This window comes from Artemia franciscana, chromosome 5 (genome assembly GCF_032884065.1).
Source record: "Artemia franciscana chromosome 5, ASM3288406v1, whole genome shotgun sequence".
Classification (NCBI taxonomy): Eukaryota; Metazoa; Arthropoda; class Branchiopoda; order Anostraca; family Artemiidae; genus Artemia; species Artemia franciscana.
This window is the reverse complement of record NC_088867.1, coordinates 33,707,357-33,720,556: the sequence shown is the minus strand read 5'-3', so window position 1 is coordinate 33,720,556 and position 13,200 is coordinate 33,707,357. Positions and strand designations below refer to the sequence as shown.

Below are 13,200 nucleotides of genomic sequence, written 5' to 3'. Positions count from 1 at the left end.
ACTTTTGGTCATTTATTCATTAATAGTAACTTCTATTCGTTTAAGGTTTGACTTATTATATGATCGTTTTATCGTTTAATCGTTTAGTTTTTATAATCGGTCTTTATTTTCCGTAAATTATATATATATATATATATATACATATATATATATATATATATATATATATATATATATATATATATATATATATATATATATATATATATATATATATATATATATATATATATATGATTGTCTTTATTAGCATATTTCATTGCCCTTTAACCGTAGTAATATTTCTAAAGCTTTTTTGCTGCTGAAGACCTAAAACGTAGGATCACAATCGAAATTTTTCGTAAAATTGGGTTGATTCAGTCAATAATTTTGATCGGCTAAAGTTTCATGAATTAGCTTTTTAATAATCTCTTTCCTAAGAAAGTGGATGCTGGGTGAAGATGACGATTTCAAGTAATAGGGATTAAAAACCTGGCACGCTTGCTTGTTTTCAAAAAGGGGGTAGTAGGATACTGAACCTTTTTAACCTCCAACACTACAAAGTAGAATAAATCCTAAAGAGATGAAACCCCAAGGATAAGTAGAGGCTATCTTAAGATAGCCTTGAATGTATGCATGAGGTAATGACGATTTTGGGCCAACAGGCGTTGGACATACTGATAAAAATTTGAATTAAAAAATAATTCAGGCTAAGTAATAAAAGTATTGGCAAAATCTCATTGTAAATCAACCATTCACTCGACAAGGAATTGATCGCCTAAAATTGGTAACTGCTGTGGTAGCTTGCCATACTTTTGTAGGAAAGGTAGTTCTGGCGCCTGAATCTGTCTTATAGTGTTTCGAATCGGAAAACATTGCATGACTCCGGTCAAACAGTTCGTGGTAACTAGCTGTAGAAAGGAGCGACCCGGCTCATTAGTAACCAAAACTCTAAAGAACAGGATTTTCATACAAATAGATATATCAAAAGAATCGGATTTTTATGCAGATTTTAAATAAATAATTATTTCAACTGGAGGAAAAAGCTTGATAATAATTTTTTTTTTCAGCAGAATTAAAACTTGAAACGAACAGAAACTATTACGCATATGAGGAGGTTCATCTCCTCCTAAATACCTCGCTCTTTACGCTAAAGTATTTTTTGTAATTTCAACTATTTATTCTACGACCTTTGTGATTCAGGGGTCATTCGTAAAGAATTGGGATAAAATTTAAGCTTTAGTGTAAAGACCGAGGTGTTGACGAGGGGAAAAATCCTCTCATATATGTAATAAGAATAAACGAATATAAAAGCTAGTTACGTAAGTTAATTCGTAAGTTATGTATATTTATTACTAATAAAAACGTTCGCAAAAAATTAAAGTTATAGTTGCCTTTTTAAGTAGCCGAAAAACTGGAGGGACAATGGGCCTCCTCCCCCACCTTTTTTTCTCAAAAACGTCCGATAAAAAGTATGAGAAAGCCATTTAGCCACAAACAAAATAATATACGAATTTCTTTTTAATCATTCATACGCGGAGAGCCAAAATCAAAACATGTATTAATTAAAAACGTTCAAAAATAAAATAAAGACAAAAGTTTGAGACAACAGAAATTAAAAGTTTTTTCAAATGAAAGTAAGGAGCGACATTAACAGATAAAACGAACAGAAACCACACCGTATATGAAAGGGACTGTTCCCTCCTAAACGCCCCACTCTTTACGCCGAAGTTTTTTATTGTTTGAAAAAGTAGAGTTGTGAGCGCTGTATTTTTCCAATTTCAACAAGGTACTACCGGTTTGCTTTTCTACGGAGATTGGACTTTGGTATTTTTTCTTTTTTACGGAGTCAAGACTTGGCTCACTTTTACACCAAATCTCTGGAATTTGAAACTGTTTTTTTAAAAAAAAGTCAGCAAAATTCTCAAGCTTTGACTTATTTGCCTTTGCACCGATTTAGGACTCTTCACAACGAGTCAGATTTAGCTTTTTCTTACGCTGAATCAAAACTCGGCTCTATTTATCACTCATTGAGGACTTAGCACACTGTTGCACTGAGTCAAATCTTAGCCACATTTGCACCGAATCAGTAAAATATTATTTTTTGTACTGAGTAAAGACACACCTTGGTTTTGCGCTGACCCAAAACTTCAATCAATACTCAAAGAGGGAAACAATTAAAAACTCAAAAACTTTATTATTAGAATGGCACATCTAGAAACTATTATGTGCTGAATATCGTCTCCTTCATTCGCGACTTTGAGTAGTCTGTACTCCACCCATGAAAAGTCAAGCTTTTTTTGGATTTACCGTATAAATATTTTATATTTTACCAATAACCTTTTTGACTTTTAGTAAATATTATACAGTAGCACTACAGTCAGATAGCAAAAAGAATATACTATTCAATTACCCAATCGTAGCTTGTTTCATCACGGAGTTAGTGGGGAGCAACTGTCATGGTTTTCTTCATACCTCAATTCCTCAATAGCCTTTCTATTGCCGCTGAACCTTCAGATGAGGAACTTCCAGTTACTTAAGGATTGCCAAAAGGTTCAGATCTTGGGTCTTCACTGTTTCGCATTTACATCAATGACTTCTATTGGCTTTTTACTATCACGACACCAAATTTCTGGTGTGAATTATGTCATAAATATGATTCCCAAATCGCGCCAATAGCTGCATCCAATAAACATGAAGAATTAATCGCATTTGCTGATGAAAATACGTTAAGTGGATCGGCTACAAATGTAGAATCCCTTATACTATTAAATAAATAAAAAAACAAGTTTTTAACTGAAAGTAAGGAGCGACATTAAAACTTAAAACGAACAGAAATTATTCCGTATTTGAAAGGGGCTGTTCCCTCCTCAGCGCCCCGCTCCTTACACTAAAGTTCGACTCTTTCTCTCAACTCTGCTTTTTAAAACAGTAAAAAACTTTAGTGTAAAGAGCGGGGTGCTGAGGAGGGAACAGCCTCTTTTATATACGGAGTAATTTCTGTTCGTTTTAAGTTTTAATGTCGCTCCTTACTTTCAGTTAAAAAACTTGTTTTTTATTTATTTAATTTCTGAACATTTTTGAATTAATGCATGTTTTGACTTTGGCTATCCGCACATAAAGAATTAAAATGGAATTTGCATATTAATTTATTTTTTGGCTAAATGGCTTTCTCATTGTTTTGATCGACGATTTTGAGAAAAAAAAAAGAGCGGGGAATACGCCTAGTTACTCACCAATTTTTTTGGTCACTTAAAAAGGCAACTAGAATTTTTATTTTTACGAACATTGTTATTAGTAAAAATATACGTAACTTACGAATTAACTTACGTAACAAACTTCTAAATTCGTATGTTTTTATTACGTATATGAGGGGGTTCGCCCCCTCGTCAATACTTCGCTCTTTATACTAAAACTTAAAGTTTGTCCCATTTCCTTAAGAATGACCCCTGAATCACAAAGGCCGTAGAATAAATAGTTGAAATTAATAAAATTACTTTAGCGTAAAGAGCAAGGTATTAGGAGGTGAATGAGGAGGTGAACCCCTCATATGCGTAATAATCTCTGTTTGTTTTAAGTTTTGATGCAGCTCCTTACTTTCAGTTGAATAAACTTTTCCATATTTATTTTTTCATTGCTCTTAAAAAAAAATACTAAAAAATCCTGCCCCCCCCTCATGGAAATTCTCTTCCCTTATGACAAATTCTTCCATGGAAAGTTCCCCCCACATAACCCCTCCCTTCCCTCTCCCTCCCAACAAAATAAATCCCCCTGGAAGTGTCTGTACACTTCCCAATAACCATTACTATGTATGAACACTGGTCAAAGTTCGTAACTTGCAGCCCCTCCCATGGGGACTGTGGGGGAGTAAGTCATCCCCAAAGACATACATTTTAGGTTTTTTGACTATGCTGAATAAAATGGCTATCTCAGAATTTTGATCCTGTGACTTCGGAAACAAATGAGCGTGGGAGGGGGGCCTAGGTGCCCTCCAATTTTTTGGTCACTTAAAAATGGCACTAGAACTTTTAATTTCCGTTAGAATGAGCCCTCTTGCAACATTCTAGGACCACTGGGTCGATACAATCACCCCTAGGAAAAAACCAAAAAACCAAAAAAAATAAACAAATAAACACGCATCCGTGATCTGTCTTGTGGCAAAAAAAAATACAAAATTCCACATTTTTGCAGATAGGAGCTTGAAACTTCTACTGAATGGTTCTCTGATACGCTGAATCCGATGGTGTTATTTTCGTTAAGATTCTATGACTTTTAGGGGGTGTTTACCCCAATTTTCTAAAATAAGGCAAATTTTCTCAGGCTCGTAACTTTTGATGGGTAAGACTAAACTTGATGAAACTAATATATTTAAAATCAGCATGAAAATGCGATTCTTTTGATGTAACTATTGGTATCATAGCATCTTACTACAGTTCGTTACCACGAACTGTTTAAAAGTTACAAAGCATGAATGAGAAAGTTTATCATTGGTTTGATAGTAATTGTTTAGCTATGGATGTAAAAAAATACCTACTCATTTTTTCTCGTATAGGTAAGAGCTGTCCTACAGTAATGGAGCTTTTTACTTCAAGAGTTCCTATGTGCCACCCATCTGCTCAATATGTCCGATTCCTTGGACTTCTTCTGGACGAAAATCGAACATTCTAGCAGCATATTCAGATAACAAGAGACAAAGTCTCAAGAGGACTGGGGATCATAAGAAAACTTATACAAATTTTTCCTTTTTCTATTCTCTGTCTTTTATACTTCTCTCTTAATTATCCTTATCTATATTATTCCTCATTTGCTTGGATGTCGAATTTTCCATCTCTACTTTTCCCCATGCACAATCTCCATGTGAAAGCAGCAAAAGTCCTCCAGTCCGCCACTTATGCTTCTTTCCAGCTCTTAAAGGTGAAGGATATCTATACGCTTTCGCTGTGTCCAATGGCATTCTTTTATTTCCAAGGAGATCTCCCAAAATGTTTTTCTATTATGATTAAATGATTGAGTGAAGTCAACCTTACATTCGGGAGGATATACTGATTCCCTCCAACCTCTCAGTGCGTTCACATTTTGGTCTAGCTGTTGCTGTGGGGCATGCCTTGAACTCTATTCCTGTTAGGGTTCGGAATTGCCATATCTTTGGTTCTTTAAAACACAACTAAAAAGATTTATGTTGGAGAAGAATATATAATTGAAATATTTTCTACATATTGTAGTTTCAAGTTGGAGTTTGGTTGGTTTGTTTTAGCGTTGGTTCTTTATTTCGATTAAATAAAAAAACAGGTTTTTTTAAACTGCAAGTAAGTAGCGATATTAAAACTTAAAACGAACAGAAATTATTCTGTATATGAAAGGGGTTGTCCTCTCCTCAACTCCCCGCTTTTTATACTAAAGTTTGACTCTCCCTCACATCTGCTTTTTAAAACAATAAAAACTTAAGTGTAAAGAGCGATGGGTTGAGGAGGGGGCGACCCCTTTCATATTTTCTAATATAAGGCAACTTTTGATGGGTAAGATTAAACTTGATGAAACTTATATATTTAAAATCAGTATAAAAATGCGATTCTTTTGATGTAACTATTGGTATCAAAATTCCGTTATTTAGATAGTCGGTTACTATTGAGCCGGGTCGCCTCTTTCTTAGAGTTCATTATCATGAACTACTTGAAAACATTTGATGGTTTATTTTACTATGAGCTAGAATTCGTTCTTTATTATAATTTTTTTTAACTCTCAATTTCTTTAAAATGATCTATTAATACTACAGTACTCCTTACTACAGTTCGTTACCACGAACTGTTTGATGATAACAGTTCGTGTTATCATCAAACAGTGATGTTCTTGTTATCATCAAGTATGATTTGTTTTTGGTTCAAGGTGATGTGGAGATCAGTTTTCTTCGCATGAGCAGCAATTTTTATTAATTTTTGTCTAGGCCTAGTTCAGTAACCTGCAAATGATCAATATACAGTTTTAATTTTTTTCCCAGTTAACAGGCCTCTGGGCCCTTTGAGATTTTTTTGGATTGTAGGTTTTTTTTTTTATTATGGAATAAAGAAACTTGAGCTTGATTCCGTCATGATTATACTTTCCTCCCTAATGCTTTGAAACTCTCCTAGGTTATATACCGAAGTTTAATGATTTTGTTGGTTTAGATGATTTTTGTATGCTGATTTCTCATCAAAAGTTGATTAAAAATGCCAAATAATACACATTAGAAAAAAAAGAAAATTCAATACTAATAAAACTTAATATACGGTTTAGGGTTACTACATTCGGAATGAGCACAGAGTGAGAATCAAAAGGTATATTTATCTTTCGCTATCCATTTTTTGTATTACAACGGAATACTGAAGAGATTCATTTTGTTTATTAGTAATAGGTGCTTAGTATTACAATGGAATATTAAAGGGATTCATTTTGTTTATCAGTATTAAGTGTTTTAAATTGTTTTTTGTCATAAGTAATTTATTAACAACAAAACTGAACTCAAAATACGAATAAAATAATAATTGCGAATTATTTCCTAGAAGAGTAGCTTCAAAAAAATCCAAAAGGAGGTAGACAACATGACTCATGTTAAACTTTTTATTCCAGCCATAAATGAACTGTCTCACGAATTGAATTTCCAACTTTAAGTTTTGTATGCTGAGTTTATTTATTCTTTCCTATGTTTTCAGTAAAGCACATGATTTATTACAGGATGGAAGACAATTTTTGGGGCGACATATGACTTTACATTTCTGTACTTTTTAAGTTTTGTCCCGCTTTATACTTTAGTAAAAACTTTAGTATCTATAATACCAAACCAAGTACCCAAAATTTATATTTTTGGTCATGCAATATAGGTATAGATTGACGTTGCGTTGTCAACTTTTGGCCCCTTTCATTGGTTGGTGGGAATAAAATTCTACTCGGCAAAATTACCTGTTTTTTTTTTTATAGGTATGCTCCTCCTTCAGTGCTGTCCATGATAACAACCAAGTACACAGATGTAACTCTTTTCAATGTGGACATTAGGACATTGGATTTCGGTTTATTGCATCAAATTAATCACTTGACTAATTTCACCATGAGAAAGAGCTCTCTGTCAAAATTTAAAGGTACAGGACGAAAATTTCTATCTTTAGAAAGTCTGGATCTGAGTGATAATCAGATTTCTATATTAGAAGACCATGCTTTTCGAGACTTTCCTAAATTGATTGTGTTAATCCTTTCTGGAAATAAAATTCATAGCGTATCAGCTGTAGCACTATCTTTGAAGCATCTGCAAGCTCTTGATTTAAGTAGGAATAACATTCGTCTGCTCCATACTTTTGCACTTTCTGGAATGCCACATTTAAAGTGGGTAAACGTTTCTGAAAACGTAATGACAAATATACCGAATGGTTTATTTGGCGCACTTCATACTATTGAAACCGTCGATTTTTCGGCCAACAAGATTACCAAGGTTGCAGATAAAGCTATTGAAGGAATTAATATTACTAGAGTCTTGAATTTGAAAAAGAACTATCTCAAAGTGTTTCCAACAAAGGCTATGCAACATGCTTATTTTATTAATGAGCTAATAATTGATGAGAACGAAATAGTTACTCTTGAGCCTCATTCAGTGAGTAAGATGCCACTAAGAATACTGGAAATGAAAAACATGCCTACACTAAAGAGTATGAAACAAGAATGCTTTTCCAATGTGCCAATCCTCACAGGCATAAGAGTTTCAGGGTGTTCTGATTTTAAAAATATTCATCATAAAGCGTTTCTAAATCTTTCAAGTTTAGTTGCTCTTGATTTATCGAATAACGCTCTCGAAATTTTCCCTCAAAACTTGGTACTTAGCATACCTTCACTTGCCGATATTGACATATCAGGAAATAACTTTATTTGCCACTGCTCGATGTACTGGACTTTGTCAAGCAAGCTTATAACAGAGAGAATAACATGCTCTGAAAATGAAACCCTAGTTAGTTTCTCATCCACTAATCACACTGACTGTCCACCACTTGTCATTCCCTGGTCAGACAAAGTGTCTATCGTCCCTATTGGAAACGACATAACATTAAGTTGTGAGGGTATTTCGAGTCATCCCAGTGGAGTTCGAATAGTATGGAAAGGACCCATGGGACAAAGTGTTAATGAATGTGCTCGTGCAAGAGTTCCCAGTAGTCCTTGCAATGAGGGTAATGAACTTGCTATACATTTTGCATCGGAAAAAAATAATGGCATTTACACGTGCTATGCTAGTGACGAAAATAATAGAACAAATAGTTATTCATTTAGCTTAAGAGTCCAGCAAGGAGCAGTTAAATTGTATGCAACTAAGATTGCTTCAAACAGTATTTCTGTATCATGGAACCCACCTCATTTTAGTTCAAAATTTGAAAATGGCTTCATTATTGAAATTGTAGACGTTTATAGCGGCTTAAGTATCAGAAATCGAAGTTTTGAAAGAAGTTATAACAGCCATTTCTGCAAATTAAATGGACTAGCTGCAAATAAACTTTACAAAGTGAACCTTGTGGTATACGAGGAAGAAGAATACCAAGTCCTGTCATCAATAAATGTCCGAACCTTAAATAATAGTAAGTAACGGTTAATCTGTTAGCATGCATAAATGTTTGTAAAGGAAATTAAACATCGTGAAACAGCCAAGAGAATATTTTGAGTATTTCCCAGTGGGCGAGGGCTATATATATTTCTTTTTTAATTCGGTGGGGTATACGAAACAGCTTTTCTAGGAAAGAGTAACTTTTACACAAAATAACAAATATTGTGCTTTTTATCTATCTTCCTGGGTGGTGATGAAAACCTGCAACTGTTTTTTTTCTTTTATTCCCACCAATAAAATGCTTACAAAATATACCACGCTTTGATTTTATCTAAGTTAATTAAGAGTAATCCACGTACTGGGAGTCTTCAAGTGCTCCCGAGTCCACATTTGCCATTCTCTCTGAGCTCAGAATCTTAATTACACCTGTTATTTTGTATAATTGCAAAGGATGAGAGACTATTTCTATTTTTGACACTTTGAACTCAGTGTCAGTTGTTTAGCAGATCTTGGATAGGACCTTTTATAATACATCAGTACTAAAGTTATGACGTAATAAAGTAATAGTTTTGATCAATTACGCTTTCTTTTTCTGTCTCTATCGTTGATCATGATCGTCAATTTCTCCACTTTTTATTTTAAAAATAAATTAAAATTATAAAATAATTTTTTTTTTAAAAATTAAAAATAAATTTACTTTATTTATTTTATGACATGCCTTTTTCTAACTTTTGTTAAAATCACATCTTAAAAGCGTTTTCTAACTTTTGAAAAGCATATAAATACGAAGTTCAGAATAAGCTGACTATTGCAGTGATAGGGGGGGGGGGGGCTCCATACAGGACGGCTGAATACTTTTTCAATCCAAGTATCAACTGATCTTTAGTACTTTGGGATCTGTTCTGCATTGCACGAATTCTTTTTATATTGACACACATAAGAACTTTTTTTCTTTTTTTGCCGATTTCATAATCCCATCGCTTAAAATGAAGTAAAGAGATTTTAACTTCCTATTTTGGAGCTTTTCAGCAAACAATTAAATCAATCAATAACCAAAAATGCACAATATTTTAGCTCCATACTATTTCAGCTTTGCAATTCCCTTTTTCCTAAATTAGTTTGGATTAAAATAAAAGTTTTTAATCTAAAAAGGATTAGAAGTACAGTTTATCGCAAAAACTTTCTTCAAGATTGTAACTGAAAATTAAGGACAATTTTCACTTGAATGTTCGAATTACTGTAGAAAGAAAATACCCTATTTAAAGAACTGAAGTTTCAACATTATTGTAATGGCTGTTGGTAAAGTAACTTTCCTTGACAATAACTAACGAAGGGGCAAAGGTAAAATTTGTGAATTTAAGCATTTTAGAAGTATATATTTACCTTAAATTATGAAATATTTAACTTTTAAAAGTGGATATCTTATCTTTATACGTCTTTTACACGTAGATCTCAACCCGAAAAATTCAACCAGAAAATACTACACCGGGAAAATTCCACCCAGGATAGATTCAATCTAGCATAATTACACGGTAAGATGGTAAAACGAAACCCATACCCAGTTTAGCTTGTTGAAATTCTACTTACAAAAAACTCAGGACCCAAAGGCTTTAGCCGAGCAAATGCAATGCACAAAGAAAGTCAATAGTTGGGTCTAATGGGAGAAGGGGGACCCTTAGACCTGGATCCGTCTAGAATCTGAAGATTTTCCCCTTTCCTAATTTTTCAAAATACTTCCTCCAAAAAAAAATTCTGTGTTCGTGCCTGGCTCTGTAATTTTTTTTTTAATTAGAAAAGACGAAAGCTTGGAAAAAAACAACTTTTTCTTACCTGTTCCCTGCTAAAACAAATACAGAAGCATTTTAAACAGAGCTCCGCAGAATCTAGTATCTACATCTTAAAAGAGTGATTTGAAAACTTACAGAAAATAATCCCTTGTGAGAAGAGCATTACTACCTTCAAAGGCTTCTTCTGTGTATTATTCAATATAATTTGCCCTATGCAAAAAAAAACCTTGTCGAACAATAGCTTCCAATTTAAAATAAACGTCCGCATCTTCCTTTGAATCGTGGGAGTTTCGCAAAAGGGGTAAGCTAATACAGAAGCAGTGACAAGCATTCGAGTTTGGCAGTATCCCAAATCCCCCTTTCCTCGGTGGACTATTCTTACTCGTTTTGAAATTTTTAGCTCAATATCTGATATAAATTTAAAAAAATTTTGGGGGGTTCAAATTATTTTTTTACGAATGTTTTCATGCATACCGAGAAGATGCGCATTCTAATTATAAAGGCAAACAAGACATCAAAACTAAAAGCCAAACAAGTTTTTATTTAACTTTCTAGGAATATTGGTTCTACATCATCGATTGTCATCCACCAAAGAGATGGGAGACTCTCAAGATTTGGGTCTTCAGTGATTTAACATGGAAAGATGAATAATAAAAAATAATACCAGTACCAATACTGTAGCATATGGCAACTTTATTAAAAAAAGTAGAAATTATCGAAGCAAATTGGATAACTGATACAATGAATCTGTAATGTTATATTATTAAAGCTAAGATTTTTCTCTGAGTGATAACTAATCACCTTTTTTTATTTCAAAATTATTTATAGTCAAAGTAGAGTCAGCACAAAGACAGTATAGCTGAGTTTGGGAAAATCTTGGCCGGTTGAGTCAACTAGTTGACTTTAAGCTAGTTCGCCTAGAAGCAGAACTTTACTTCCTTTACCCTCATCTAAAATACCTGAAAAAAGAGCATAAAGCAGTTCAGGGGATGCTAAAATGGAACTTCTCTCCATACGCTGAATGGCACTAGTGATTTTTTTTTTACACCAGCGTGATTATCTATTCTCATAAAATTCCCCTACTCTTTAATCATCACCTAAGAACACAAAAGAACAGACAAAAATAAAACAATGATAAGGTATTAGGTTAGCATATAGAAACGATAGCATATCGTACTGTCAATGAACACAACTGTCGAAAATAGAAATAATCCATAATCACGTACTGATTTCCAGTATATAAGGGAGCTTTGGGAACTACAACCACCCCATGTTATTAAATTTCTGTCAGCTAAGGTGAAAAAAATGGTGTAAGATATAAAGCATCATGCCTAGCAAAACTTCAACGGGCGGACAGATGCATCCCCCCCTACCATTTAAAACATTCTCGGTTACTCTTTAACTATTCTCACGATGATTTCATGTTTCTTTACAGCTCAAGATGACGGAATACAAGGAATTAGAAATGGCCAATTGTTGTTCATCATTGCTTCTGGATTCTTGGCTATTGCTATGATTATTACAGCTGGGTGTTTTGCAAGAATATTCCGTGTCCACATAAAGCGGAAGAGTGAAGCTTTACGAGAAAGCAAAAGCGTAAATTCAAATATTTACCTGGTTCAGGACGACAAGCTCATATCAAATGTTTTACAGTCTCAGAGTTTCGAAAAATTATGCGATCAACATTATACAGAAATTGACATTTCGGACGAAGAAACAAGTCCGTTAGTTATTTAGACTTTAAGGCAGGTGATAATTTTGATCTTTGTATAAAACATTGGTAATCATCCTTTTCAATAAAAATCGTTCCATTTATATTTTGGATGAGGTGTACTTAGATCAAGCTAAAGCAATGCTTGGCATTTTTTTGAGGGGGGGGGGATGAGAAAATGATACGCTAAGTTCTTGAGCAAGCAAATTTCTTAAGTATACAGAACGATTCTAGACATAGCAGCAGACAGAATGCAGAGGGGAATTGCGTGGAACCTTGGTCAAAATCTTCCCTCCAGAGGAATTTGGAACTTTAAAATAGTTTCCAGTTGGCTGTTCTATCAAGTTTCAAAAAATAGAGGTTTTTCAGGTTTCCAACAGAAATGTAAAAAATGTTTTATTTTGAGCAATGTACAAGCAGTCCCATGAATATTCGGGGGAGGGGGCAGCCCCATCTTGCTCGGAGTATTTCATTTCCCCTTTTCTGTTTCAAAGTAGCTTTCTGATTGTATATTTGAAAAAAACCTATTTTCTTAAGGGATTGAAGCTTACATTAAAAAAATTTCAAACCGAAGCCTAGTCTCTGACTCGGTGACGAGAAACCTATATGTCAAATAGTCCTTCGTAGCAGTAAACCCCGTAACAATAAAGTAGTTTCAAATACATTTCATTTTTTCGATTCACAACAAGACGTCTGCCATGGCTAGTCATTTGTTATCGCTGCATGGGCCTATCCCGCTTTCTGAAACTGGACACATGCGCTTATTTTCAAGGAGTAATACTTTGTTTTAAGTTCCAACAACCTTTTACTTCCACTAAAGAAATATAATTAACAAAACACGAGAATAATTAATTAGTATTAAATGACTAAAATCAAAATTGATTAAAATTAATGCTAAAATAAATTAACACGAGAATGCTACGAAGATCTTTAAGATGAACTTTTGTAACTCAGTGAAGTCTTGGAATACATGTTTCTACGATCCCCTAAATATGTCCACCTTTTATCTCAAATAAAGATATTTTTTCAATTTCAAAGAAATTCCAAGGAAGAAAGGTTTTCTCTGAAACCATCCAGCCGTTTTTGGTGAGAATCTATAAAGCTAATTATAGATCTTCTAATTAAGACAAGATGTTAAGCCGTTCTACCTATTGTAGTCTGACAAGGCATCT

At 33.8% G+C, this 13,200-nt stretch overlaps 1 protein-coding gene across 3 annotated transcripts in view; it reads left to right on the top strand.

Annotated features, from left to right (window-relative positions):
- LOC136027300 (leucine-rich repeat neuronal protein 1-like) overlaps positions 1-12,132 on the top strand; it is a 29,114-nt gene extending 16,982 nt beyond the window's left edge. For all 3 annotated transcript variants that reach the window (XM_065704408.1, XM_065704407.1, XM_065704409.1), the window contains exons 3-4: positions 6,931-8,564; positions 11,753-12,132. In XM_065704408.1, the coding sequence (XP_065560480.1) occupies positions 6,931-8,564; positions 11,753-12,054 (1,936 nt within the window). In that variant the 3' untranslated portion in view covers positions 12,055-12,132. The remainder of the gene's footprint in view (positions 1-6,930; positions 8,565-11,752) is intronic.
- The last annotated feature ends 1,068 nt before the right edge of the window (positions 12,133-13,200 follow it).